This window comes from Daphnia pulex, chromosome 4 (genome assembly GCF_021134715.1).
Source record: "Daphnia pulex isolate KAP4 chromosome 4, ASM2113471v1".
Lineage (NCBI taxonomy): Eukaryota > Metazoa > Arthropoda > Branchiopoda > Diplostraca > Daphniidae > Daphnia > Daphnia pulex.
In genome coordinates, this window is record NC_060020.1 from 48,731 (window position 1) to 75,965 (window position 27,235).

General features: G+C 43.3%; 7 protein-coding genes and 1 long non-coding RNA gene across 16 annotated transcripts; 4 read left to right on the plus strand and 4 right to left on the minus strand.

Moving 5' to 3' along the window:
- Window positions 1-1,435: 1,435 nt before the first annotated feature.
- On the minus strand, window positions 1,436-4,468 carry LOC124192194. Of its 2 annotated transcripts, XR_006873610.1 has the most exons (7): window positions 4,341-4,468; window positions 3,375-3,525; window positions 3,192-3,298; window positions 2,934-3,124; window positions 2,576-2,874; window positions 1,976-2,517; window positions 1,436-1,914 (listed from the first exon to the last, which is right to left on the minus strand). It is a non-coding gene; the product is annotated as an uncharacterized LOC124192194 (long non-coding RNA). The 2 variants fall into 2 exon arrangements; XR_006873611.1 differs by lacking the exon at window positions 4,341-4,468 and having other exon boundaries at window positions 3,375-3,688.
- On the plus strand, window positions 3,862-5,758 carry LOC124192192 (cilia- and flagella-associated protein 418-like). The gene is made up of 4 exons (XM_046585391.1): window positions 3,862-4,495; window positions 4,564-5,007; window positions 5,064-5,117; window positions 5,186-5,758. Exons 1-4 carry the CDS (start codon window positions 4,278-4,280, stop codon window positions 5,388-5,390), a joined length of 921 nt encoding a protein of 306 aa, XP_046441347.1. The 5' UTR covers window positions 3,862-4,277; the 3' UTR covers window positions 5,391-5,758.
- Window positions 5,759-5,762: 4 nt separating this feature from the next.
- LOC124192185 (chromatin modification-related protein eaf-1-like) lies at window positions 5,763-12,455 on the minus strand. Of its 2 annotated transcripts, none has more exons than XM_046585379.1 (9): window positions 12,172-12,455; window positions 11,629-11,918; window positions 11,377-11,562; window positions 10,377-10,535; window positions 10,192-10,308; window positions 9,995-10,132; window positions 9,774-9,932; window positions 9,617-9,707; window positions 5,763-9,559 (listed from the first exon to the last, which is right to left on the minus strand). In XM_046585379.1, exons 5-9 carry the CDS (start codon window positions 10,297-10,299, stop codon window positions 6,084-6,086), a joined length of 3,972 nt encoding a protein of 1,323 aa, XP_046441335.1. In that variant the 5' UTR covers window positions 10,300-10,308; window positions 10,377-10,535; window positions 11,377-11,562; window positions 11,629-11,918; window positions 12,172-12,455; the 3' UTR covers window positions 5,763-6,083. The 2 variants fall into 2 exon arrangements, with proteins under 2 accessions (XP_046441335.1, XP_046441336.1); XM_046585380.1 differs by having other exon boundaries at window positions 11,629-11,856; window positions 12,172-12,415.
- Window positions 12,456-12,521: 66 nt separating this feature from the next.
- Window positions 12,522-14,971, plus strand: LOC124192191. Its single transcript, XM_046585390.1, has 7 exons — window positions 12,522-13,061; window positions 13,126-13,304; window positions 13,369-13,451; window positions 13,514-13,703; window positions 13,770-13,882; window positions 13,954-14,222; window positions 14,311-14,971. The coding sequence occupies exons 1-7, from the start codon at window positions 12,813-12,815 to the stop codon at window positions 14,470-14,472; spliced, it is 1,245 nt and encodes a 414-aa protein (XP_046441346.1). The 5' UTR covers window positions 12,522-12,812; the 3' UTR covers window positions 14,473-14,971.
- A 210-nt stretch (window positions 14,972-15,181) lies between these two features.
- On the minus strand, window positions 15,182-18,103 carry LOC124192186 (low-density lipoprotein receptor-related protein 3-like). Of its 4 annotated transcripts, none has more exons than XM_046585382.1 (8): window positions 18,034-18,103; window positions 17,924-17,964; window positions 17,492-17,699; window positions 17,148-17,419; window positions 16,827-17,075; window positions 16,518-16,759; window positions 16,298-16,446; window positions 15,182-16,235 (listed from the first exon to the last, which is right to left on the minus strand). In XM_046585382.1, the coding sequence occupies exons 1-8, from the start codon at window positions 18,048-18,050 to the stop codon at window positions 15,587-15,589; spliced, it is 1,827 nt and encodes a 608-aa protein (XP_046441338.1). In that variant the 5' UTR covers window positions 18,051-18,103; the 3' UTR covers window positions 15,182-15,586. The 4 variants fall into 4 exon arrangements, with proteins under 4 accessions (XP_046441338.1, XP_046441337.1, XP_046441340.1 ...); XM_046585381.1 differs by having other exon boundaries at window positions 15,182-16,238; XM_046585384.1 differs by having other exon boundaries at window positions 15,182-16,238; window positions 18,039-18,057.
- A 389-nt stretch (window positions 18,104-18,492) lies between these two features.
- Window positions 18,493-21,061, plus strand: LOC124192188 (coiled-coil domain-containing protein 102A-like). Its single transcript, XM_046585385.1, has 9 exons — window positions 18,493-18,638; window positions 18,701-18,897; window positions 18,969-19,306; window positions 19,372-19,662; window positions 19,725-20,070; window positions 20,148-20,375; window positions 20,439-20,527; window positions 20,597-20,674; window positions 20,739-21,061. The coding sequence occupies exons 1-9, from the start codon at window positions 18,599-18,601 to the stop codon at window positions 20,833-20,835; spliced, it is 1,704 nt and encodes a 567-aa protein (XP_046441341.1). The 5' UTR covers window positions 18,493-18,598; the 3' UTR covers window positions 20,836-21,061.
- A 5-nt stretch (window positions 21,062-21,066) lies between these two features.
- Window positions 21,067-27,121, minus strand: LOC124192193 (diphthine methyl ester synthase-like). 2 transcript variants are annotated; one of them, XR_006873609.1, is made up of 9 exons: window positions 26,912-27,121; window positions 26,736-26,841; window positions 26,542-26,669; window positions 26,353-26,473; window positions 26,153-26,287; window positions 25,885-26,099; window positions 22,115-24,115; window positions 21,293-22,029; window positions 21,067-21,224 (listed from the first exon to the last, which is right to left on the minus strand). XR_006873609.1 is itself a non-coding variant. In XM_046585392.1 (6 exons), exons 1-6 carry the CDS (start codon window positions 27,044-27,046, stop codon window positions 25,894-25,896), a joined length of 831 nt encoding a protein of 276 aa, XP_046441348.1. In that variant the 5' UTR covers window positions 27,047-27,121; the 3' UTR covers window positions 25,220-25,893. The 2 variants fall into 2 exon arrangements, 1 of the variants encoding a protein (XP_046441348.1); XM_046585392.1 differs by lacking the exons at window positions 21,067-21,224; window positions 21,293-22,029; window positions 22,115-24,115 and having other exon boundaries at window positions 25,220-26,099.
- LOC124192189 (eukaryotic translation initiation factor 4E-binding protein Mextli-like) lies at window positions 23,073-25,848 on the plus strand. 3 transcript variants are annotated; one of them, XM_046585386.1, is made up of 10 exons: window positions 23,073-23,208; window positions 23,274-23,414; window positions 23,481-23,647; window positions 23,722-23,929; window positions 24,018-24,089; window positions 24,311-24,371; window positions 24,438-24,666; window positions 24,733-24,809; window positions 24,886-25,072; window positions 25,599-25,848. In XM_046585386.1, exons 1-10 carry the CDS (start codon window positions 23,088-23,090, stop codon window positions 25,713-25,715), a joined length of 1,380 nt encoding a protein of 459 aa, XP_046441342.1. In that variant the 5' UTR covers window positions 23,073-23,087; the 3' UTR covers window positions 25,716-25,848. The 3 variants fall into 3 exon arrangements, with proteins under 3 accessions (XP_046441342.1, XP_046441343.1, XP_046441344.1); XM_046585387.1 differs by having other exon boundaries at window positions 23,481-23,644; XM_046585388.1 differs by lacking the exon at window positions 24,018-24,089.
- Window positions 27,122-27,235: the final 114 nt, after the last annotated feature.

Genomic DNA, 27,235 nt, shown 5'->3' on the forward strand with positions numbered 1-27,235 from the left:
ACAAACATATTCTTGATCAGAATTTCACGCTGAGCACGATGCGATCAAAATAAAATTTAGTTCAAAAACTTGCCACCAGGTGGCGCTGATTTCAACACATAGAAAAAGGCACTTCTACTGCTCAGAACCATGTGAAACAAACATATTCTTGATCAGAATTTCACGCTGAGCACGATGCGATCAAAATAAAATTTAGTTCCAAAACTTGCCACCAGGTGGCGCTGATTTCCATACTTATTTAGTTCCAAAACTTGCCACCAGGTGGCGCTGATTTCAACACTTAGAAAAAGGCACTTCTACTGCTCAGAACCATTTGAAACAAACATATTCTTGATCAGAATTTAACGCTGAACACGATGCGATCATAATAAAATTTAGTTCCAAAACTTGCCACCAGGTGGCGCTGATTTCCATACTTAGAAAAAGGCACTTCTACTGCTCAGAACCATTTGAAACAAACATATTCTTGATCAGAATTTAACGCTGAACACGATGCGATCATAATAAAATTTAGTTCCAAAACTTGCCACCAGGTGGCGCTGATTTCCATACTTAGAAAAAGGCACTTCTACTGCTCAGAACCATTCGAAACAAACATATTCTTGATCAGAATTTAACGCTGAACACGATGCGATCATAATAAAATTTAGTTCCAAAACTTGCCACCAGGTGGCGCTGATTTCCATACTTAGAAAAAGGCACTTCTACTGCTCAGAACCATTTGAAACAAACATATTCTTGATCAGAATTTAACGCTGAACACGATGCGATCATAATAAAATTTAGTTCCAAAACTTGCCACCAGGTGGCGCTGATTTCCATACTTAGAAAAACTACTGCTCAGAACCATTTGAAACAAACATATTCTTGATCAGAATTTAACGCTGAACACGATGCGATCATAATAAAATTTAGTTCCAAAACTTGCCACCAGGTGGCGCTGATTTCCATACTTAGAAAAAAGCAATTCTACTGCTCAGAACCATTTTAAAAACAGTATTTTTTGTTCCCCAGGTCAAGGAGAACTAGATGCAATCAACTATGGGTTTTTTTCATGTTGCCACTAGTTGTCAATAGATGGCGCTGATATAGAAAACTTTCAATTGAGTTTTAAAGCACTTCTTACTGGTCAGATCATTTTTTTAAATCCTATATTCGTGTTACCCGGATCAATTTTTATCTTTTGAGTACATTTTGGCAAGTTTTTAAGGTCTTTTTATTTTAAAAAAGATGGCGCTGCATAAAACTTTATCATGCGTGATTGTCGTCTGCATATCTGCATTGATGTGGCTTGTGCATTGCTATCATTCGGTGTGTCTGACGCGGTGTAGGATTGTTGGTAATGGAAAAAAGAACAGTTTCTTGTGATTGCTTTGATCTTCTTATGTCTATTTTATGGTCTAGTTGTTTCTGAGAGTGTGTTAATTAGAAAGGACACAGTCAAACTGTCATTTTATTTTAATGATTAAAAATTATTGATGCACTTTTCCCCAAACCAACAAAATTTAACTTCTGGTTTCACTTCGGCGATGGAAACGACTGGAGGAAGATATTCAAGAGACAACTCTTCAACTGCTGCTGGCTTCAATTATAAAAAAAAATGCGCAGTCGGTTTTCATGAAGGATTGACCTGGATATCAATATTAAAACCAATGTTATTGACATCACAGCAGTGTTTCTCGAGCACAACACTGGCAGCGCAAACAAAAATAAAAATACTAAACCACGGCTGCGGAGTCAATAACATGTGTTGTAATTGATATTCAGGTCAATCGCTAATTGAATTGCTGAGCGCATATGTTAGTGTGGACACAACATTGCTTGAACAGTAAAATTCCTGCTGCAACGCTCAAGGGACAGCAAAATAGAATGGAAGGCGATTGCAACCGATGTCCACGACGTGATTTAATCCACCTTCAATAAAATAGAAATTCAACTTAGATCAATGGTTAATATAAATGTAAGTTGAATGTACCTGCGAATCAATCCGCCGTTGTCACTTCTTCCGTGCCAGGCTGAAAAAGGTATTCCGGTCGGTAAAGGACAATGAAGGAGGTTTTGGCTTGAACCAACGGATGAAGTTGAGCCTCTAACAAGCCGAGAAAATCTTGCAGGCCCTCGATAATTGGGCTGGTTTGTTGAACAGCAAAGTCACTGGACTTTGGAAGCAAAATGGTAATGACGCTGGCGGAATTTTCGGTGACTTACTGTTCCAGGGCTGTGTTCGGCGTGCTACCGATCGTGAGTGGCCGAGGCACAGGGAGCCGTGTCGACGAGAATTCTGCGTTCAAACACACATGTGAGACGAGGTTCGTATCTCCTTGACTTCCACTTCCGTGTCCATGTAGCAGTGATTCAGAAAGTTGATGTGAACTTTCTTGACTTCGAGGGATGCATTTCTGTGACACCATGGCAACGATATCGTTCAACGTCAACAGACTGTGGCACTTGATTTCCCTGTACACGTTCTTGCCCATCTTGCAACGCGCTAGCAGCCGCACATGTTCAATGTGGTACCTAAAAAAGACGAAATAAGTCGGAAGCTTTTAGGGAATAAGGATTCTTTTGGTTTTACTTGAGAGCTCCGCTGCTGTTAGTGCTGGCGTCCAGCCGATACCATTCGGCACTCATCATGTCGAGAAAGTCGTTGAACAAGGCCTTTGTCGTTGTAAAAGAAGAGTACTTCCTCCTCGACCAGTTCTTACGAATGATTTGGCCTTTCACGATCGTTGGCAGAAAGGGGAGATATTCCACGTGACGGCGTGTGGTCTCGATGCACTGAGCGAATTGCTGGACCACATTGTCGCTCAGTTCGCTGCACAGTTTAAGGGCATTATTTTGGAAAATAGCACAAACCATTTGAGCTTCCAGCAACTGAAATCTCAAAATTATTTAAGTTTGAAACATAAGCACAGAAAATTTAATCAATTTACCAATTCATTATGTAGTTTAACACCTATGCTTCTGATGATTTGTTTTCTCTTTCATCTTTTAGAGGAACGTAGTAGGTGTTGGTGAATGAACTTGTCTCGGCAGCATTGGTGCAGGCTACCATCAACTGGCCAATCTTCTTTTAACATTTGAACAGAAGATCAGACTTGGCCATTAAGTGTTGTTGACCACCCTGGAAGAATAAAATTAGATCACTACAATGATGGAATTTAACCAAAATATGAATAACTAAATATTACCTGGACAACTGTTAGTAGTCTCCCCAAGTTGTGGCCAGCACTGTTGTCCCACGTTGTCCTTGAACCAATTGAATGTGTGACAGGCAGCCATCAGAACGCCTCAACAGCTGAAAAGCAGAAAACATGTGTAAAACACCAACCAAATGATTGCCGCTGAGAATTTCTGACTGCCGAGTGACTTACTGGTTGGAAAACAAGAAGCATTGACATCACATGATCCTAAATAAAAAAGTAGAAGCAAAATGAATGTTGATGACAGCTCTCCTCCAAACAAACACCTTTTCTTTGCTTCGTGATATAAAAGTCCTGGCAGTCACACGTCACACACAGGCTGCTAAGAAATAAATAACAGATAGGATAGAACAATTGGCAAGAACTTGAAACATTTGACCGAGACGACACAAAATCATAACAAACACCGAAACACGCGCCCCCTTGCCAACGAGAATCAATAGAAACGGGAGGAAAGGCAAGAAATCGGCCATCTTGAAATTCATTTTCTCCCTAGTCCCTACCTCCACCACACTTGAATTTACATACATCAAATCTTCCATTTAAATTTTCCATTTTTTAATTTTAAAAAATGGCTTTGTTATTTATTGCCTTTGTTGAATTTGAGCGGGTCTACGCCATCTATGACTGATGATAGGAATCGAGTTGCTGCAATAGCAATGTGTGTTGCCGGGCAATCGATTAAACACATCGGCACCCGCTCTAGTACACACTCCCTTCGTGTGTCCGTTCACATCGATGTTATAGAGATTTAAAAAATGAATTCTCGTCGCCAAGGTGATGACAATGTGAAAACAAACCGTCAAACAGCCGGCTCAGTTGGTGAATTCAAGTGGTGTGATTCAGGAGGACAGACTGTGCAAATCTCAGTCACATTTTCTTTCCTTATTATTCAAAACTGTGCGAACCAAAATTAACAAAAACAACAACTGGATCGAATGCAAATTGAACTTGTGTGAATAACTGGTTGTGGTTGGCGTGAATTATTTTCTCATAGCGAAATCAGCTGTTCTGTTATCCCGTTTGAAAATGGCGAAAGTTACAACCACCAACTAAAGTCTCTCATCCGACTGAATGGAATTCAAAGACATGGCTGACGACATTGAGGATTTGCTGCGTGAAGTGGAAGAGAAATACCTGCCGAGGCCCCAAGAAAAGAATCCCAGCAGCAGCAGCAGTCTGATGAATCCATCAAAATCCAGCAATAATCCGCCCGTCCAAACAGCAGAGAAACAACGCGATCTATCGGTGGCGCCCAAAACTACAACTAGAGCTCATTCTTCCGACATTGTGTAATATGAAATTTAATTCACTTTTTATTTATTTTAAAAATTTATTTATTTTGACTATTTGACCAAAGATGTCGCGAACTGGAAGATGAGCTGTCGGATTTACTGGACGAGGCCGGTGGGTTGTCGGATGCGGCCGCGGTCGGATTGCGTTGCAAGCGCAGCCCACGCCGCAGTGCCAGCGCTCGGGAATTGATGGTTGGCAAATCGTTTACATCGTCCGTGATGGATCCACCGGGCGTTAGCAAATTGCAGAACCATCACGCGACAGCTGAGAAACGCCAAGAATTTGCCAATAAGGTGAGCGCTGCTGTCGACGCCGCCGCTTCGAACAAATTGACGTCGTTGACGGGAGGAGTGCGGTCGGCCCCGCCGTTCGTTCACCATCACATCAACGTCAGTGGGTCACGCACCACTCACGTTTCAATCGACGCCGTCGTCGTTGAGAAACAAAAATGTTATCCCATTTACGTCAGTGGCGTCATCGACAGCATCGACAACAGCCAAAGCGTCAGGTATTATTAAATATTTTCAATTACGTCACAAATAATTGCATTATCGTCCATAACAGGGTGTGCAGTAGTTTGCGGTGCACCGGCTGTGACTTTCGCGTGAGTCAATTCGCGTAAGTTTATTCATTTATGTTTAAATCAAATTTTTTTTTAAATAATAATAAAAGGCAAAACACATTAGGCATTACCGTTGGCGACCCGGAACGGATTACCTTTTCTTACGCAACAACATGCCGGAATTCGACCGAGTGCGCGTCAAACTCTCGACGGCCAAATTCTGCCGCGCTTACGCCTGTCAATGCAAATTTGTCACCGTCAAAGATTTGGTCGACCTCACCAAATTGGGCCCGGATTTCGCTTCGACGTGGATCTGCCTGGGCCATTAAATGAGCACAATCTTATATTTCAATGGGGCATTTTTGAAATGGCAGGATCTATTTTTGCTTTTTCAGATCAGATTAATATTTTGAATTCAAAAGAAATTCAAGATATTGAAATCTTAATGCCTTAAGGAAATCTTTTTTTATGAATTTAAAGAAAAAGGAATCATTTCATTTGTTACGTTAAGAAATAGATCCTCAACCCTTTAGTAAAATGCCGCCAACTGATTGTTATAACATGCACAGATGAAAACAGAATATTTGGATTTGCACATAGACTCTCATCTCGTAATATCCAGCACAATAATAATGGCCGATATTTCTGCTGTACGTACAAGAGATCCAAGTCAAATACAATCGACACGTCACTCAAACACGTTACCGGAAGTTGTATATTTGTTTTTTGTTAAGGCCTTGACAGGGCAGATTTCTTGGAGAAATATGGTTCGCGTGCACTGGTTACATTAAAAAGATTTAGTCAACTCGGCGGACGACAAGATCCGCTCGACCGTCGACATAATTGTCACATTTTGACAGGCCCAGGTCATTTGAAATGAATGAATAACGTGACACACATGTGGCGAGTAAAAGATAAAGAGATAAAAAGATTAGATTAAAGGAATAAGAGAGAAACCTTAAAGTAATGCAAATTTTGTATCAACAATAAGAAATGAAAAATAAAAATGTCGTAACTAAAATTTAGCAAATGGAACAGCAACTTCCGGTCGATTCAATGGGGACAGTTTCGCAAATTTTCGTCCTTTTGACTGGCCCGTAGACAATCTGGCACTTGTAAGTGTAGCCGGAAGCTTGGCATCCGCCGCTCGATCCTTTATTGGATGAGGACATGGAGGAAGACATGGACGATGATGACATGGATGACATGCTGGAACTGGAAGAAGACATGGAACCACCACCGGGAGAAGATGGAAGGGAAGGCATGATGATGGTCGGCTGCTGGACATTGGCCGGCTGACTGCCCATGGGCACGAATCCGCTGCTAATATAAGTCTTGGAATAGCTGCTGCTCGTCACGTGTTTGCTTCCGCTCATCAATTTCGGTTGCGGCCCAACCATGGCTGGACCGGGTTGGGGTTGTTGACGGGCCGGAATGGGTTGGGGTTGCTGACGGGCCGGAATGGGTTGACTGGGCTGCTGCTGCTGCTGCATTAATTGGTGGTGAGTCGACATGAAAGAGCCAGCATTGCTGTTGCTGCTGGACACGTGATCAATCATGGCCGGAATGGGGACGCTGATCATCGAGACCTGATGCTCAAAGATGGAAGAAGTGGCCGTCATGGACGGGCTGCCACCACATCCACCTCCGACGTAGTCCTGATCGCCAGTCGGATTCTGTTGTTCGTCCTCCTCGCAAATGATTTGATCCGTTTCTTCGTACTCGACCGGCTCACCGCCTGCGCCGCTGTCAATCGGCTCGGGAACGTAGGCCGGCTCCGTTTCGGGTAGTGGCTCGGGAACATAGGGCTCAGGTTCGGGAACGTAGGGCTCCGGCTCTGGTTCAGCCGGACGGATCGGCTGAACGGGGGCGTAACCAGGTCGACCCGAATCAACTTCAGTTTCCGGTTCTCTCATTTCCGGTTGGGGCTCCTCGGGCTCTGGCAGCTGAAGTTCGGGTTCGTTGTCGTGTTCGATGGGAATGTCGGCCCGTCCCGACGTGGTTAACGAAGGTCGGCTAAACAGATCCTTGATGTCGTCTTCCAGCTGGCCAAGTTTCTTGCACTTGTCGCAAGGAGCAGCCGCTTCTTCCGTCGGTACGTTGCCATTGCCGTTACGGCCGTTGCGGCCATTGGGGGCGGAATGGCCGTTGGGGGCGGAATGGCCGTTGGTGGCCGAATGTCCGTTCAAACCGTTGCCGTTGGTTTGACCGCGATCGACAAAGGATTGAGTCGAATCCCTGTGGGTCCTCCTGGCAAATTCCCGTTGACTGTTGAGACTGCTGCTGCTCCCGTGACTGCTGCTCTGCTGCTGCGACTCCTTGTGCTGTTGGGTGGTGACCGATTGACGTCCGTTGCCGTTGCCGTTGCGGTTGCCCACCGTCCAGTGATGCTCGCGGTGGTGGTGCTCCTCCTCGGCTGCCGACTGGTGATTCTCCTCCTGTTGTTGCTCCTCCATAATCTTCAACATGGTCGACTCTTCCATCATGTCGCCAGGTGAGACTTGCTCCTGATGGACCACCTGCTCAGACGACTGGCGGGACGACGTCTGCGTCGACTGCGACTCTTGTTGTTGGTGGTACAGCTCCTGTTGTCTCTCGTACTCTTCCATGGCTAATCGGTGCTCCTCTTCTTGTTGCTGTTTGATTTGCTGACGTTTCAGCTCCTGGCGGTTGTATTCTTCCAGCTCCGATCGACGCTGCTGCTCGACGCGCTGCTGTTCCAGTCGTTGTTGTTGCATCTGTTGCTCCCGCTGGCGGATCTGCGCTTGTTTGCGCTCCTGTTCCTCCTTGGCGGCCCGACGCTGTTGCTCCTCACGACGCAGTTTCTCTTCCTGGGCAGCCCGGCGTTGTTGTTCCTCCAAAGCGGCACGGCGCTGCTGTTCCTCACGGCGTTGTTGCTCCTCGGCGGCGGCCCGACGTTGTTGTTCCTCCTGAGCGGCCCGACGTTTCTGCTCTTCCAGGGCTAAACGTCTTTCCTGTTCTTCCAGAGCCACTCGGCGCCTTTCTTCTGCCAGTTCTTCTTCCCTCTGACGGGCCAATTCCAGTTGACGCTCCTCTTCTTCCTGGGCGGCCTGTTGTTGTCGTTGTTGTTCTTCTAGAGCGACGCGACGTTGTTGCTCCTCCAGGGCCAGTCTCCGTTGCTCCTGCTGTTTCTGCGCCTGAGAGACGCGGTGGACAGTTTCAGAAGTGGAGAATTGTTGTTGGCGTTGTTGTTGCACCACTTGCTGGTTGGGTTGTTGTCTCTCCACCTGGCCGACCATGTGCTGGAAATCGGGTTGAGGTTGTTGCGGCTGCTGGGGCTGTTGGGGCTGCTGGTAAACGACGCGGCGGGGCTGTTGTGGTTGTTGTTGAGTTTGGCTGACTCGCTGTTGTTGTTGAACAATCGATTGCTGTTGCTGCTGTTGTTGAATGATCGATTGTTGTTGTTGTTGCTGCTGTTGGACAGTCCGGGATTCGGCTACTCGTCGGTGAGCCGGCTGTGCGGGTTGTTGCGGTTGTTGTGGTTGTTGGGGAATGGCTGCTGTTATGTCCGAATCGAAACCCAATGAAATGGGGACTCGGTCGGGTCCCAAAGGTCCCGAATACCAATGAGTGGTGGTGTAGCCGTTGGCGTCCGTCACCTTCCAGGTGTAAGTCTTTTGAGTCGAGCCGGCCGTTTGGGTGACGGTGGCATCACGTGGAATGGGGCCAGTCCAGGAACCAACTGGACGACGACCACCGCCCAAAATGGAACTTGGGGCAGCCAAGTTGAGCTCAGTCGGAATTTGGACTCGGACGGGGGTCCTGTCGGGTCCCAATGGGCCCGTGTACCAGTGAGTCGTCGAGTAGCCATTGGCGTCCTGCACTTTCCACGTGTAAGTCAATTGGGAAGATCCAGCCTCCTGGGTGACGGTGGCGTCACGAGGAATGGGGCCAGTCCAGGCCACGGGTCCCATACCGGGTCCCTTGCTGTTACCTTGCGGGATGTGACGTCCGACGGGCATCATCATCGATTGCAAATCGGCCGCTCCCATCGAGGAGGAGCTGGCGAAGGAGCTGGAACTGCTGAAACTGTTGGAGAGGCCGGAGCGTTCAGACGGTGGTGGCATCATGAATGCTTTGCTTCCGGTGGCCATCAAAGGGGCGGGGAATGCCGGTGGCATGTTGACACCCTTCTCGGGTGACTGGAACCCGGCCGACTGCTGGAAACTGAATTGAGACATTTGCCTTCCTTGTTGCAGTTGGGCGTCATTGGTGTGACCGGCGGATTCCAGGGATCGCGTGTCTGGTCTTCGGGCAAAAGTGCCGGAAGCGCTGGTGGCTTCCAATCGCCTGTGGTTCTTGGTCGGCGCATACCTGGACTGTTGCTGATCTTCACCTAAATTGCTGTAAGCCTGGGCGTATCCGTTTCCATCGGTGCGCGATTCGGCCGAGTCCAGGGTAGCTTTGGCCCAGGCGGAACTCGAAGTCGGTTGCCAGTTGGGAGATCTTTTGGACCTCACTTTTCCCGATTCGTTTTCTGAATCAATAAGAGTTGATTTAAAGTTAATTTTTAAATAAATGTCTGTGACGATACCTTCAGTGGCTTGTTGTTCAGGATCGCTTATGAGCATGTGGATTTCTCGCCCCTGGCAGATGGCGTTCAATCGCTCGTCGGTCGGTTCCATCTGAAATTGTAAATCATTTGAATCACGAGATGACAAATCGAGTCAAGATAATTAAATTTCACTTACAGTGGCATTGACGACAAACAGAGTGCGCGGTGGCTGTCGGACAAACACTTCGTGCAGCGATTGATCCTTGACGGCCTTGAGGACTTGATCGAAACTCAAGTCGACCAACTGTTCGACGTAGCAGATCTTGTCTCCCTCTGCCCGGTAAATTGCAATTCCCTGCGACAATCAAAGACTCAAATGAATTGCACAACAAAACGGGATTGATAAATAAATTTTACGGCTTTGAAATCGTAAAGTGTTTCCAATTCGTGATGTTCTCCTTTCGTGACTGGGATGGACCAAATTGTTTCTTCCTCGTGATTGATGATCACTCGGACGGGAATCCTTTTACGACCGACTTTGTGAATGGTCATCATCTGCAAAGTCAATTATTATTATTTAAAAATTCGTTTGAATTATTAATAAAGGGCTATACCTCATTAGGCAATGAATTTGCTACTTCCGCCGCAATTGTGGCCAAGATCGCCAAGCCGATAAGGCCGGCCAAGAGGAGACCATTCTGAGGTCTATTACCCCTCGTCATTTTACTAACCTGAGAAAATTAGAAAAATGATTGAATTCAAATAGAAATAAACCTTTTTTAAATAAAAATATCCGCACCAGAAGAAAATAATGAGCGCAATAGGTGATGGGAAAATTCACTCAGAGAACACAGAAATAGTGGCCAGTAATTTTCTGCTGCAACTGCGCAGTTTGAGACTCGGCGACGGTATGCAGCGACAGCAGTTGCTTCAATTCAATGAAATGATGGACGAACGACTGGGAGGGGGAAAAAACGAAATTTTGTTGACGTATGTTGTCTATAAAATATCAAAAGTCAAGGAGAAGGAGGAGGACGCCAGTGGCTGATGCCGCCGCTTGATATCGACTGTTGCTTTTCAACGGGGCAGACGGAACACATCGTATTTATATTATCAATAAATATTAGCCCAGTGTGTGCTGTGGATGAGGAGGTCGAGCTGACCTAGCGCGATATTGCATTGCATCTGTGTACTGGCGCGTCATTTTAAACATCAGCAACAAAATGATGATGAAATAAGAGTTGGCGGCGGTTAAATTCGATTCCTACTGGCATTTGGAGTAGAATTGAACGAGTATTATCTGGAATTCAATTTTGATGAGGTCTATCGGGGGATTGAACTATATCTCTGACGTGTTTCCATTTCCACCCAGCATTGCTTCATTCTGCTGATTATCACTCGGATGCTGCGCATATTTTCTCGACTAGTGATGTCGTAACTATCTCGAGGTTTTTCCTGTCCATTACATTGAACTCGAAAATCTTGATTTTGATGTGACCTATTAATAAAAGTCTAGGAGAATCAAAGAAGTGGACAAGAGCCTTGAAAATATTCTCTGGGATCTCTACATAATGCGACCCATCTGATGAAAGGTCGGACCGTTGAAACCCTACAGCCATCGTCGACCATACAACATTTGATACATCTCGTCTACAGATATGATTTTCTTCGATTAATGTCAACTCGCTTGTGTGTCAAGGCCACCCTTAGTCTACAAAATGGCCTCAATAATTCTGAAAATGGTTCCCCCAATCCAATTTCTCTTACATTAACTGCCCCTGTCAATCACAAATACATACCAACCCACATCATGTAGTGATGTTAAGGTGAGAATTAGCAGCATTTCATCTTGAGTAGAGAGATCCTAGTCCTGTTGATTGGGATAGACGTCCTTCAACAGCACGCGCGCTCAACCAGCTTGATCAAGATTATTGGACCAAGATGATATGGCGCTGTCTGGGATGTGCCAATGTCGTAAACATCTCCTATACACGAATACAAAAATAACATTTTATATATGCCATATCGTAGCCTATAAACAGATGCAGGACCTTGAAACTTGGCCAGTAGATTTGTGTTTCCAAATGCGAAACTCTCGGAAATTAAGTGAAGAAATCCAAATCGAATCGTCGTGAGAGTGGGGGGAGAATTGAAACCCAACGTCTCGTATGTACAACATGTCGATATGATCCCGAGGTCAGTCAATCAAAGAATCACGTCGCCGTCCAGAGAAATCCATTGGGTTGGCTTTTTGATGGGTGCAGCACTTCGTCATCATACTGGAAAACCAAAACGACGATAAGCAAGTGACGCCCATGCAACGTGGACTTTATCCTCTTCTCTATCAATAAAATATATAACAAGAAATAAGGCTGTTGTTTGATTTGTGTTAACACCAAAAGATACACTTCCTCTAGAGTTTAGACGTTCAGGCCAAGAAATCAAAAGATAAAGGACACATTTTACTACTGCCTATCTCATATGAGATTTTACCGCGATTTTATACAATTATGGCTTAAATGATCTCGATAAAAAGGCATAGAATATTGCGATTTATTTGATTGACACATATGGAATGGAAAACTGAGACGTACTTGGGAGAATTACTTTCTAAATCCATGTTTAAGATTTGGCACGTGGCAAACAATCTCGTTGTGATTGGAATCTTACATAACGTGTGCCTTTTGTCGAAACCGTATGAAAGATTGTAATCTTGTTACTGCAAATTCTTTCGACAATTGGCTATAGAAAGTTGTTTGAATATCTTATTTTTACTTCTTTAGGGTCCACAACACGTTGATTCCAGAAATATTAATACGTCTTCTTTCCATTGTTCCCACTTGAAAAATGAAAACCGCGACAATTTTGGGCGAAATCAGGTGTAAAATGAGTTTGTTTACATGATTCTAGCGACATCTAGCGGAAGAATAATTCCCTTTGAGTTCATCACCAGCCGATGACAACTCCATTGCAGTTCACGTTCATATTCCACCACACATTTCCTAAAAAATCCTGAAAATTAAATCAAAAGTTGCCTCATGCCATAGAAATAACCAAATGTTGTTGTTTCGTAATTTAGCCCGAGTCCAGTTTACCAAGACCCATCTCCACGGAATATAAATATTTAGCCGTTTATTTATACCAGGGAACCGGAATACTTAAAGAGCTGTGACATGCTGCCGAATCCTACTTGGCGAATGAAGAAAACGACAACATCTTTGTGACTTGAAATACTATGGCTGAGAGGAATGACGTCGATGATGAAGGACAGGACGATCTTGCCTGGGTCGACGAGGGAGATGTTCTTGCTGATGCCCTGACTGTCGAAGAACCAGTGGATGACTCTTTCAACTTCCCAAACCAAGTCTGCAGTCACTGCGATGGTTACTACGGTCCCTGTTTTGGTCAGCACACTTGCACCACCTGCCATCTTTTCCTCTTCCCAGACAACATCAACCAACCTCCAGAGGCCAATTTTAGCGAAGTAACCATTTTGATGTTAAATATCACGTTTACATTCGGTTAAACTGTCTTTTACTTTCACTCAGCACAAGACAGATGATGACGACTCTGGGAATGATGAACCGAGCGATCTGCCTACAGATTTCAAAGACATTGGATTCTGTGGATTCCATGGCCAAAACAGTTCCCACCCAGCCCTTTCACCTGCTGCGCCTAGGAGGGCAGAACCATTTCGATGGCCAGTAGCACCTCTTAAAATTGACAGGTATTCGTCCTCTATAAGTTTCCAATTTCCCATGCTACAAATAATTTCATTGGTGATTTTCAAGGCTTGCTGAGCAGTTGTCACTCCTTTCCACTCCGAGACTGACAGACTCCACATTGACTGCAGTACAGGCCTTACCACCAGAGTGTGAGTCATGCATCTGATTGGCTGTATAGATGAATGCTTAATGAGTGTATTTTCTTTGGCAGTGTTGATCCAAGTGTTTTCCCACCTGGACGACATTTCATTGTGGAGCGCCTCTAATGTCTGCAAGAGGTGGCAGCAGCTTGTGGAGGAATGCGTCACCAATGATCAATGGAATCAGTTTACCTTCCGAAGATGGCCGCTCTTTCGACCCAACTACACGGTGGCAGAATGGGCCGGAGTCTTTGCTAATTTGTAAAATTCCTTTTTTTTTTTAAACTTTTACAGCATTTACTGATTACGTATGTATTTCCATTGCAGAGTGGATAGTTCCCCTTGTCTTTATTGTTTACATCGTTCCAATGTCGAAGAGGAAGGCGCCTGGGAGCCTTCGAATCACTGGCGCAACAATCGGCTATGCAACGAGTGGAGAAGTGAGTCGACATTTAACTAAAAAGCCAACACAAATCAGCACACACATATAATTCTTTTGCGCTTCGTCTAGTCTTTTGTACGGACCCTCCTGAAGGCATCAGAGCCACTCCGTTGGATCGGGCGTGGAGCCACTGGCAAGCATCCATCACTGGACCTCATAGCAGTCCTTACGAAGGTGGCGTCTTTTACCTTCACGTTCAGATCCCTCACAGCTACCCGATCAGACCGCCGTCGGTTCGATTTGCTACCAAGATTTTCCATCCCAACATCTCACGTCACGGTGATATCGGGCTGGATTGTATCCAGCACAACTGGAGTCTCGCTCTGACTATCGCCAAAGTAAGTTGAGTTTAGTTAAAGAGCTGAAAAAGACGATTTGAAAATTAAAATAAGAAACCAAACTAAAATTCTTTTGAATATTTCGCAGGTGCTTATATCTATTCAGAGCTTATTGACTGATCCGTTTTGCGCCGTTGCCATGGAGACGGACGTAGCCGAGATGTACACAAATCAGCGGGCCCGTTTCAACGCTGTCGCCCGTAACTGGACGAGCAAATACGCCATGAACGACGTCCGTCGACCTTGTTGAATCGTCAAGTGACATGATGTCATGTAGAGTGTAATTAATTAGTTGTGTTTCGGTCGGAGCAGATGCTGCAGACTCGGCAGGCAGGCAGCTTAGTCGTCGTCGTTTGTCAAGATGGAAGAGAGAAAGAAAAGGATTGAAGTAGTTGCCGTCGTACATTAGGGCCCTCAAGTCCTTCATTCCCTTTTGCTTTCGTTCTCAATATGGTTCAAAAATAACATACTAAAAACTATTACATTTACGTGTCTCCCTTCCACTTGTGTCTCTTTCACTCTCAACTATTTTCTAAAACTGCAATTCATTTCGCTTCCATATCCCCCCCGTGGCTGGACACTACGGCAGTCGTCAACACTTTCCCGGATCCCATTTTGTTTTCTTACCTTTGATTATTTTGTTGCCCAATTGTATGTGTATGTTCGGTTTCCAGCCCGGTGTTGTTTCCTCTCTCTCACCTGATTCAAATGTCTTTAAATAATGTAAATAAAAACAACTCAGCGCGGTAGCCTCAGTGTTCACTTTGAACCACCCCCATATTTTAGTTTTGTTGGTTGCTGTGAATTATTCATCGAGGCCTCTGTGAAAGGATGTCACGACTGTCGAGAGGGGGGAAAGAGATTCGAATCGGGTCATGGGGGCTCGAGTTACCATCAGACAAAACAAAAGATGCGAGACGATTTTCAAGGTTTTCAAATAGAGAAAGTGAGGCAAGTTGTCACGCTACTAACAGAACACTTTTATCTTTTGTAAAAAATAAGGCTGTACACTTAGCAAATACACACACACACACATACACGGAACAAAACAGGCGCACCAATGTAACGAGTAAAACACGTGAGAAAAAACAAGAAATTGTTCCAGACCCTCTTTTCATTTTTCTATATTTATAAAGCTTTTCTCTTCTCCAAATGTTTGTTAAGATTTTTTCTTCTTTCGCTGATTTTTGGCGTTGACCATGTAAGACCCTCCGCTAAATGAGGAGGTAAATTTTTTGAGGAGTTGATTTCTTGATTGATTTTTCCCTTCCATAAATGAGATTAAATATGATATTTTTCTTTGACAGTTTGGAAAAGGGGCAGACGAGGAGGATAAAATGTACAAAAAATCGTTCAGACCAAAGTTAGGGACCATGAGACTCGATGAGAGGTTCCGTGTCGACATCGTCGTCATCTGCAGCGTCGTCGAAATCGTCCGACCGGTTGGGAGTAGCTACTACAAAGGCAGAGAAATTATAGTTGTTGTTGTTGTTGGTTGTTGTCAGACCGCTAGTGACGTGCCCGTCTTGTGCGGAAGGGATCTGCAGATCGTGAGGACCGGATGCACTGGACGAGGAAGACACTCCATCACCGGATCCACCACCATTGCCGCCGCCGTCGTCGTTGGCGGAATCTTTTCGCCAGACCCGCCGGACCAGACGGGACAAGAAATTGCCAGGGACGAACCGTGGCGATTGCGATGACGATTGTGGTGGTGGATCGATGATTTCATGCCCAGGCATTTGTGATGTGTGCAATTCCACCTCAACGCTGGACGGACCGGAAGTGGAGAGCCGCAATGGTAAAGGCGTTGGCGGTTCGGGTAACGGCGGGGCAGGACGGCGGACGCGATTCGATTGCCGCTGACGTTGAGACGGGACATACGCGCCCGGCGATGAGATATTTCGGTGGGAAGACGAGGAAAGATCAACAGCACCGGTGGCTTGAGCGTAGCTGGGCGGTGGCAATCGACCCATCACTGGGCGTCTGTGTCCAAATTCGTCGAAATCTTGACTACTGGAATAAATCAAATTAGTCAAATTAGTAAAAAGGGACCGGGCAAATTGAATCATTACTGGACGGTGCGCTGTTGAAGGCGAATGGTGGACCATCGCTGCTCAAGGGCCACTCTCAAATGATAGAGACGCAATCCACAACCGGCAGCGATGACGAGTAAAAGTCCACAGATCAAAGAGCCCAGAATGACGGCAGTTATGACAGACATCTACATTTTTTCGTAATAATTAAAAATAATAAAACACTGAAAAAAACAATAAGATTGAAAAAAATGTTTACCTTCATGCAAGTTTCTTCATCACTGAAATCGCCACAATCTTTGACTCCGTCGCAACGAGCAGAGGCCGTGACACAGTGACGATTCCGACACAGGAATCCGTCACGATGAGGCCCGCAAAGGGCTGCGTCGCAACCATCTTCATCAGAACCGTCCGGGCAATCGTTCATTCCGTCACAACGCTGAGTTGATCTGTAGCAACCGCCTCGTGTCCGACAAGAGAGTTGATTTCCACAAGTTAAGGCTGAAAGACGAATAACCAATCGCCAATTAGACTGACATAATGAATGGCAATCGAACCGAGAACATACCACACGCTATTTCGTCTTCTCCACCTGGGCAGTCTAGAATTCCGTTACATCTTCCGTGAATAAAGTCGTAGCAAAGGGAACTGTTTGAACTGCAGTGAGAGTAGCCAGTTTTGCATGCCACTGTGCAGTTTTGCTCGTCGGAGGAGTCTCCGCATTCATCCCAGCCATTGCATAACCAAGACTTGAGAATACATTTACCATTGGCGCAGTGGAAGTGGCCGTCTTCGCAATAATTTCTCATCGGTTTATCTATAAAACAAATATTTTCTTTCAAATGATACAAATTCGTCTTTTTTAAGATCCAGAAATAGTGGAACTTACCAATTGTGAAATCGAGAACAAAACCTCTTCCTCCGCTAATTATATCGCCCGTTTTAAACGTCAAAATCAAACCAGAGCCTGAGAAGACTAATGGAGGCAGTGACAAGGAACCACAGTAGAGAAAATTGACTGTGTCTTGGACAGGAAAATTAAACATTGGAACAAGCTGGGCAGAGTGAGACGGAATGCTCAATATTGAGAGCCACGTATCACCACAACAGGGTTTGGCGCTGCACAAATGCCTCCCTTCTTCCAGGTCAAACATTGAGAAACTGTAATCGAACAAAAGAATATTAGATGGTCGGTCAGGAGTCGTAGTACATCTGTTGGAGAATCCCTCTCACCTTAACGTGATGACCGAACCTGGTTGAATCTTGATGTACCAGGCACAGTTCACTCTGGATGGATAAGAAATATTTCCATTGCCATAATCTCTAGAAGGACTAAGAATCTGCCCAGCTGAACTCTCAATTAGGTTAATTTTGTCACAAGAGTGCTGGGTTTTGAGTGCGGTGCAGCTAACTGTGGAACTGCTTAGCAAGACGGGAAGAACTGTAAAGGAAAACACAAGTGTAGGTGGCGGACAAAACATTCTACTTTTGACAAAAAAGACTCAAAGTTCATTAGCTGCATATACAAGTTATCTGTTCAACCATATCCTGTGCACTACAAATGAAATGGCATACTTTGAGCATGACTTTACACAAGTGCACACAAAAGTTTCACAATAACTGGATTTCCCCTTGAAACAAAATACGAGAATTGTAAATATTTACTGTGGAAGAAGAGAATCCTAAAAGACGACAGCATCTTCCACCTGCACAAGGTCGAAAATAATGGCGTATTTATTATTATTATGTTTCATAACATTTTCTCTGATGATAACCTTGCCTTCACTGCCATTCACGAATCAGAATCACGCAAAGAAACAAGAGAAAAAAGGCGTCGCAAGTCGGTAATTTGTCCACAACGTGGCAACGTCACAACTGTCATGGAAGAGTTTCTGCTTATTTTTTTGCCAACGTTATTAAAAACAGTTGATCATTTATTAGGTAGGACGAATAACTGTTTATCGTAACAGTTCAGAGCACTGAAATTCTTGTCAAAAAGATCTGAAATCATTATTTTTTGTTGAGTTGAGAAACGTTTCAGTTCGTTACTTTCGACTTGGTAAAACCATGTTGTAAAATTGTGTGTCGTGTCTCAAATCCATCGAATGCATTCTCACACGAATTTTTGATAAACTGCAGTACTTTCAACTCATTATTACTTACAGCACTCTGCAGAATTTAAACATTACACACCTGTCTAACTTTGTGGTTAACATTTTTACCTGGTTCACGTCAACACATCACTTTGTTTAATGACAAGTGCAGAAAACGTGCTGTGAGTCTGCATGTTGTGTTGAAAATGGGTTGATAATCTTTAAAACCTATTCAAACACTGGAGAAATGTCACAACCTCCTATTCCTTCATCAAATGGGCCACCGGGTAAATAAATTGCCCAATAAAACAACTCAATTTTTAAGCTAATAAACCCCAAATGTTTATAGGCCAACCATTGCCTCGTCGTCCCGCTCCGTCGCCCATGGCTGGGCATCATGTAAATCATTCTCACGGACACATTCACTCTTCACAGATTCACAGAAGCAGCGGTAGCAATCATGTTCACGGTCATATCCACGCCGAATTGGAGTCGGCTTCTCATCTTTCATCGAGCAGATTTGACATTGATTGGGAAGCTAAAGAGGTGAGAAACTAACACTATTTTATAGCCAGTTTAATAATTAGCATTAATTAAATTTCCCGATTTTACATTAGAGAGAATTAGAAGAAGCTCGTGCACGAGCTGCTCAAATGGAAAAGACGATGCGCTGGTGGTCGGATTGCACCGCCAATTGGCGTGAAAAATGGAGTAAAGTAAGAACGGAACGAAACCGATCGAGAGAAGAGGCCAAAGTACTAAGAACCAAACTGGAAATGGCCTTGAAAGACAGCTCCGCAGTGCGGAGAGAAAAGCAATCCATCGAACACGAGAACGAGTTCCTGCGGAGCGAGTTGGAGCGAATGGCCCAACAACAACAGGAAGAGGACAGCCAATCTGAGCGAAAGAGTTGTCATTCCTTCATTCCACATCACCACCAACAAGATACTTCTAGGTTAGTTTTGGTGTTATATAAGTTTTGCACTCCTAGATTAAAGATATACTTTTTTTCTCCAACAGATTGGGAACGCCGGAACTGTCGAGGGAAGCTACGAGTACTCCCATCGATAACAACGATCCTATCCCAGTGTTGCTCAGTCCTCGAAACCGATCGACTCCCTCCAGTTTTATGAGCAATGGTTTCGATGCCGAGATTGTTCCTTCTCACTTTAGCGGCGCTGTGCCAAAGCAGATCTTGCGCAATCCCGTCGATTCGCTCGAGACGGACGATGTCGAATACTTACAACAGAAACTGACACATCTCAAGTTGAGACTAGACGAAGCGGCCAAAACCATCCAAGCCGAGAGAGAGTGAGTTGCAAGTGTTTTAAGTGCAATCGGATGTATTTTGATCGTTTTTCTCGTACCAACAGAGAAAAGGGAAGTTTACACAAGGCAATGGAATCGATGCAGCTGGAGTTGTTGGATTTGCGCGGCCGTTTGGAAGAATTGAAATGCACGAAACAAGAAGCGGAACGACAGCTGATTTCGTCGCAAGAAATTCATCGCCAGCAGGTCATCAGTTTGCAACAGGATCGACGCGATGAGGCCAGCACGCGAGAAACACTCGACAGACGGTTGGCGGAACTCCGTGGCGAATTGGAACGCCTTCAGACCGAGAATGCCGCGGAATGGGGTCGGCGGGAACGAGTTGAAACTGAGCGACAGGCTTTAGAGCGAGAAAACAAGAAACTCCGGACGGCTATCTCCGATTTGCAGGTACACTAGATCAGCTAGATAGCTTTCTTGATTGACAATTTTCAACTGAAATATTTTATCTCGTCGGATTGAATCAGGAACGTTTGGAAAAAAAATGTTTCAACTCTTCATCGAGTTCGGGTGGTGGAGGCCATTCGGGATCTGGGCCAGACTCTGAAATGACCAAAATTCACGAAGAACTGGAAGAAAGGAACAAAGAATTGCTCGAATTAAGACACGCTCACAATAAACTAAAAAAGGCATTGCAGGATCGCTCCGTTGAACTCGGCCACGGGCTACGACGAGCTGAACATTCAGAAGCTGAAGTAAAATTATATTTTGTTTAATTGTTTTCGAAATATCTGACAACCAATTTTTTGTATGGCCAGGTCCGTCGATTGCGATCCAGGATCGAGGAATTGAAACGAGAAGTTGCCGCAGCTCAAGATGAACTCGATGCAGCGACTAATAACGTTCGGTAAACGAAAATGTTATCTTTAAAATGATCATTCAATCACAATTCACCAATTCATTGTTATTTTTGTAGTAAACTTCAACGGACAAATGAAGAATTGCAAGAGCAGGTTGATAGCCTTCAGATTCAAGCTACTCATTTGCAAACCAGGTGAGTTGAATTCAGTTTCTGTTAACTGCACTACTTGGGTCTTATAATGTTGACTTGTTGACAGGTTGAGAAGCAGCAATAATGGTAGCAGTTTCCTTCTCCACCGAGAGTGTGAACTTTTACAGGACACTCTCAGCGAGGATGAAAATAATGAATTCTAATAAGAACGACGACCAGCTTTTCGAGTTGTTGCCATGCAGTATTGAGACCCAAGTTTTAATAAGTTATAACTTACACACAGTATACTCAATTTCCCCCTCATCATTTACATCAGTACTTGCTTTCAGTTGAAAGTAGAATCTCTATTGGTTCTTTCTCTTGCACTTGGTTTTGTTATCTTTTGTAAGAGATGTAAGAAAACGCTTTATAAAGAATGTTTTTTGCTTAGACAGTTTCTGTTTCAACATTTCTAATTTTTATTTTGAAAGGGAGCCGCACTCTTGGATCACGCTGTTGCCTTGCAATTGAAGAATTAAACATTTAATTAACCAAGAATTTTTAAGTTCAAAATAGGTCTCCTACACCAGGCACTGAAGGAGGAGGAGCATCTCTGTGCAGAGAAAATAGCAACTGTAAGATTTACTCATTCATTAAAAACCAATTCAACTTAAAGTTTACCCATTCTGATGTGTGATTTTGTCGTATTCTTTCTCCAAGTCGGCAGTAGAGGAAAACTTCCAGACTTTCACTTCAATCGCTACATTAGCGTCGTGGGTAGTAGAACAACAGTTTTGCGTGATTTTACCATGGAACTCGTAGCGGTAATAAGCGATAACGACGAGGCCCGTTTTGTGAACTTCAATTGAATTGTTCTCTTTTTCCATTTTCGTTTCTTCCTCACTTTCTAGCAATTCCGCATCATCCAGAATGGATATGATGGATTTTAACAAATTTAAATAAATTGTCGGAGGAATGACCCCAAAGTTTTCAGCAATAGATTCCGTGGCATCCTTAACAAATTTCTTTAAAGACTTTAAATTGGTCGCTTTGGTTGTCTTGGAAAAAGTTTCTGAATGACTTGGTTTACAATTTTGAACAATAATTTCGGTCATATCTTTGAAAGACGTAGTGTCTAGCGAACGAACTTGCTCGTGATCAGGAAGAGGATATTGCTCTGCCGGAGAGAAATAATTCAATACATGACCCACTCTACCAGATATGAAGGACCCAATTCCAGCAGAAACTTGTACCGTTTTATCTCCTGCCAAATCGGATGAATTTGCCAACAGTTTTGAGCTAACATCGCCAACTCGTCGGTGGAATAGATGATACGTATCGGTGTAATGTTTGTCGGGTATTTTGATCATCTCTGCACTTTCCCATTGGAGCTTTGAAAATAATTCTTTCGAAGGCAACTTGAAAAGGATAAATCAATTCAAATTATTTATTGAATAAGTATGTGTAGTTGTTGTTCTCTTATCAGAGACAATTAAATTTTACCTCTTTAGATGAACTAGATTCCATTTTCTGAAAAATGGGTGTGACGTCCAATTTGACTTAAAATTCACTGCACCCTTTCAATACAGATTTGCAATTGAACAGAAAAGTGAAACTGTTGCTAACATAACGAACATCTTTTAAAAGGACAGATGAGTCAATTTCGAAGCGGCGTTACAGTAGAGTCCATTTTAGCGGAGGAAACTTCAAACAAAGGACTTGTAACGAGGATCGTGGAACTAATTGCCACGCCCTGGAACTTCAAAGGTGTTAATAATCCAGCGGTATTGGTTGATTTTGATCGGAGTCCATTCAACATGAGAAAATCGAAGCGGCTTCGAGTCCATGTTACATTTGATCCCCTGTAGCTATAAAACCGCGAACAGGAAATTCCTTTTGTCTTGGGGAACTTGAGAAAAGCAACATTATCTGTGCCAAATTGATTTTCTTCAAATTTAAATCCGCTTATATATTTTATGGCGCAAATAAAGAAAGGAAATAAAAGAAAAATTCTATTTAGTTATTATAGTTTTAGTTTTCCGGTTTTCATGTAAAAAAAGAAGAATTTGAACTGTGTTGAAAGTCCCGCGACATCTGTCGATCAAAATAATTACTTGGTTGTGTAACTCTAATCGTGTCGTGCCAACGTTATTATACACGGTCGAATTCGTCTTACACAGCCAGTGAGGACAGCAGATGTGAGAAGAAGACGTGGTTTGTTTAAGGGCGTCGTCAAATATTTTGGGCGAGCTTCACAGCTGCTTTTAAGTTACTCAAAAAGTCAAAGGTAAATATACAATTCAAGTAAACAACAAAATTATTCGTCCTGTTATGAGGTGTGCACGACCACGTTATACGAAGAAAGAAGGGGAAATTCAAGGCCCAAAGTTTACCTCGACGTTTAGACATATTCGTGGCACATTTTACAACGAATTTGGTTTTCTCTCTTAAACAGGAGTAACTTGCCTTAGTCAACATGACGTCTGTGATAGGAACACCTTTTGCCAGAGCTCCCAGGAATGTGAGAACCAAGAACCCACAACTTCTGCTCAAGAACAAAGATGTTACACAAGGAGCTAGTGGAATTTTTCAAAATAGTTCGTCAAACATTCATTTATTATATTTTCCCTTCAACGTATTAATATCGATATGGTTGATTTAGTTTCAGAGGTTGTCCAATTCATGGAAAATTTCATTGAATTGGCACAGTCAAATTCATCTGATAAAGATCTTCGTCCTGCTGTCCTCACTCTTTGTGCAAATCTCAAGAATTTTGGAGCTCAATTAGAAATTAACTGTAAAGGTAATTTAGTTCTTCTCCAAATTTCACCCATCTTGAACTCTTTAAGTTACATATTTGTGTTTTCAGATCAACTGGATCGTGTCTTCATTCATCTTCGTAATGCAGGCAGGGATGACAGCCTGGATAAAGTTTCTCGCTTGCACCTTTTGGAGGTGGTAGAGCTGAGAGCTGGACGTTGGTCAGCCCAAGAGCAAGTTAATAACTACTATCAATCAAAGTTCAATGAGTTGGTGGTATGTCTTACTTATAATGTTATTTGATTGATGCTCTGCCCTACTTATAGCCTTGTTTTGCATATCGGTAATAGCAAGCCCCTGGCACTATAGATAGTGTCGGCCAGAATGCGGGGCAGAACGAGCCATCTTCGCCTCCGGTTAGTCCCTTGCCACTGCTGTTACCTGGTGAAGTGGTCAAGTCCTCTGGCAAATATAACATCACGAATAGCGGCAGTGTCCCCCCGGCCAAGAACTCTATCAAAGACGAAGTAGTCATCAGGAACGCCGATTCTGGAAAAGGTACAAAACGAGTAGAATCTCATGACTATTTGAAATGAACTGTCTGACATAATATGGGCCTCCCAAAACGGCTATTTCGCTTCGCCAGTGATGGGTATCAAGGGAAGGCGGGTGCACTTGATCGAGGAGATAAGCGACACGGTCATTTCGTTCCAGCGAGGTATTCTCCAACATTTTGCCTGCCCGCTTGGAAACAAACAAATTACATTAAAACCCCAAACTACATTTATTTAGAAATAACTCTTTTAACTAAAGCTCGATTTCTAAAAAAAAAAATAACTGCACGGATCTATCGTATTTATTCGTTCTCCTTCTTGGAATGCCGTCGACATTAGCGCGTGATAAAGGGGCTGTATTAAAATACGTGATTTCATTTTACAGTGAATCCTGGAGCTTCCGAACGACTAGTACAAATCACGGGAGCTGCTCCAGATAATATCGAGTACGGATTAATAATTTTGCTATGGACGAACTTGGAAAGGTTTAATGAAATTGAACAATATTGCAGGAGAGCTAGGCAGCTGATTGAACAGACTATCCAAAGAAATGCCAGTCCCGTCCCACAGTTGGAGTCGATTATTTCTGCGCAAGCGACATCAAATAATCAAGATCTTCCGTCTTGCCACGAATCTCGTAAACTATCGTTGATGGATTCTGCTTTGGAAGACTATCAGCATTCGGTTGTCATTGGAGATCAATGCATTAAAATTACAGGCCAGAGTCTCGATTTGGTTCAGGTATGAAATAGTATTATCTTTAAATACTTCAAAACCATTTAGTGAAAATAACTACGCTCTTTTTAGACGGCCAAGTTGGTTTTGGATGAATACTTTGCTGGTCTAGCCAACAAACGTCCACGCAATTACAGCGTCTGCAGCAGGCAAGTTTAAATATTTCTTTCAACAAAACACATTTTTGGTAATACGGTTCTAATATATTCAACTTTTGCTGTGCAGCATGGATGACGGTGTCGTCATGTATTGCCCGTCGCAGGAAAGTCCAAGAGATGGTGCCCCGTCAATCAAGAAAATATTGAAGTACAATCGCGAAAGTTTGTTACTCTGGTCAAAATCGCCCCTGTGTCGTCAGCCGCCTGCTAATTTTGACTTGGTTTTCCAAAATGCTCCGGACATAGCGAGAAAGGTTTGAAAAAAAGAAAGCGGACGTTGAGCGTCAAGTTGGCAGCATGTTATTTTTGAAAACCAAAATGCACACATTTATATATATATATATAGGGAAGTTCCTATTGTGGCCTTGCAAAAATTACCACATGTGCCTACTTGTTTTTTGTGTGTTGGGTGGAAGTCACTACCGTATTATTATTCCCTTTTTTCTCCTTTTTTTTGATTTTTTAATCTCGAAAACGAGTCTCAAAATTATACCAAACGTTTCATTCGAGTCTTTTCAAAGAAATTAACTCAGCTACCTAATTTCATCACACCTGTCCTGTTTCACTCGAAATTAATCTAATATGTTATGCCCATTTGATTGTGTTTTGATACTAATGATCGATAATAACAATACACAGAATGTCAACGTTGACTAACAAACCCCTCCACGAGTGATTTGCCTGTCACCTTCTTACGAAGGATGGTGTGTGTGTGCATGATTGACCCTAAATCCCGTCACATTCCTTACACCAATCAATTAAAAAATGGTGTGTCATTAGGATCCGCATAGCGAATCGTTTTTTAACGCGACGGCGTATTTGGAAAAACACCCCGATCGGTTGAATGCTTCTGAAGACATAATTGTGCGGCATTACGACGTCTCCGATGATTTCTAAGCACAGCATTTTCAACTTCTCAACCCATTTTTGGAAAAGTTTGCAGCAAAAGTCTCAACTCTCATCAATTACACACTTTTTACCGGCAGTTAATCGATTTCTGGGGAAATACATTTAAATGCTGAAACCGAGATCAAATCATTTTGAAAATCAATGGCAAATTTATTACCGTATTCCGTTAGGAACTGTCGGGCGGGGTGATATCGGGATTGAACATGCGTAAAAAGTCCAATTCGAGAGGATGGATTTTTCCCACGATGACCAAAGAGTGAAGTGGTTGGCCCAACTCACAATTCAACATTTCATTCAGCGTACAAACACTAATCTTCTGGTCCGGCCAGCCAACTCGTGCCACACCAACACATAAAGTGTCTCCAGTCAATTCTGCAAAAGAAATATTAAGAAAAAATCAAACGTCAAAACGCCTACGGAATTACTTGACGCGTTGTCTTTGGATTTGACGACTTGGATCAGCTGTTCGGCAGCTTGCTGATTGCTCATAAATCGTGGGGGTTCGAAGATTGGTCTATTCTTCATCATATTCTCAATTGTCTGTTCTTTCACCTTGATATCTGGAAAACAAGAAGTAATCACAGTATATTAGAAACATAACTAGCTTATTAGCAAGGTTTCTTACCAAGTAAACACAAGGTGTGCAATCCTCTATCCAAGTTTCCTTCAATTTTCTCAAAGAAACTATCTGGTTTCCATGTATCTGTCCAAAATGGTATTGACACAGTTTCTCCAAAACTGTACAACTAAAATTCAGAATGGTTTGTTGTCAACAGAAATAAAATCTCACATTATTTATAAGTATATATTTTACCTGAAGTCCACAACAACCCACAGCATTGAGAATGGAAGTGTTGTGCACCACTTGGAAGGGAACTCCAACTTCTTTGGCTCTTAACACAAGGTCTGTGTGAGTTGTGGCACCAAATGGATCCCCGACAACTACAATGAAATGTTTTTTTGAAAGTGCAATAACTGAACCAATATTTTAGATTAGTAACTTGATACCTAAGAAAGCGATATTGCTGTTTCTAGCTGATTCAATAAACGATTCAGCCTTTTGTTCCACAAACTCTCTGTCAGCCAAAATAACTTCTCTGCCATAAAATTGTTCCTGTACAAATATTCAGATGACAAGTTATTATTCATTTTCATATCTATACAGTGTACTATGATAAACTTACCAAGGCCTCCTTTCCAACTGTTAATATAGATGTATAGGCTTCCAGATATACTTCATCTGCTGCTTTTACTATTTCTAGACCTCTGACTGTAATATCTTTAGGGTCGCCTAAACCTAAACCAACCAAATACAGCATTTTGCAATAATTTCTAGCGAGCAAAGGAAAATCAAAACGTGTATCAGCAGACGATTTTTCGATTCAAAACAACATGCTCCCGTCTAAACACGCTCCACGATCCACGCCCAACAAATGGGGTGTCCCTAAACTATGGACTTGGACAGTCCATTTTGGACTACTAAACTATGGACTTCGATCGAAAACTAT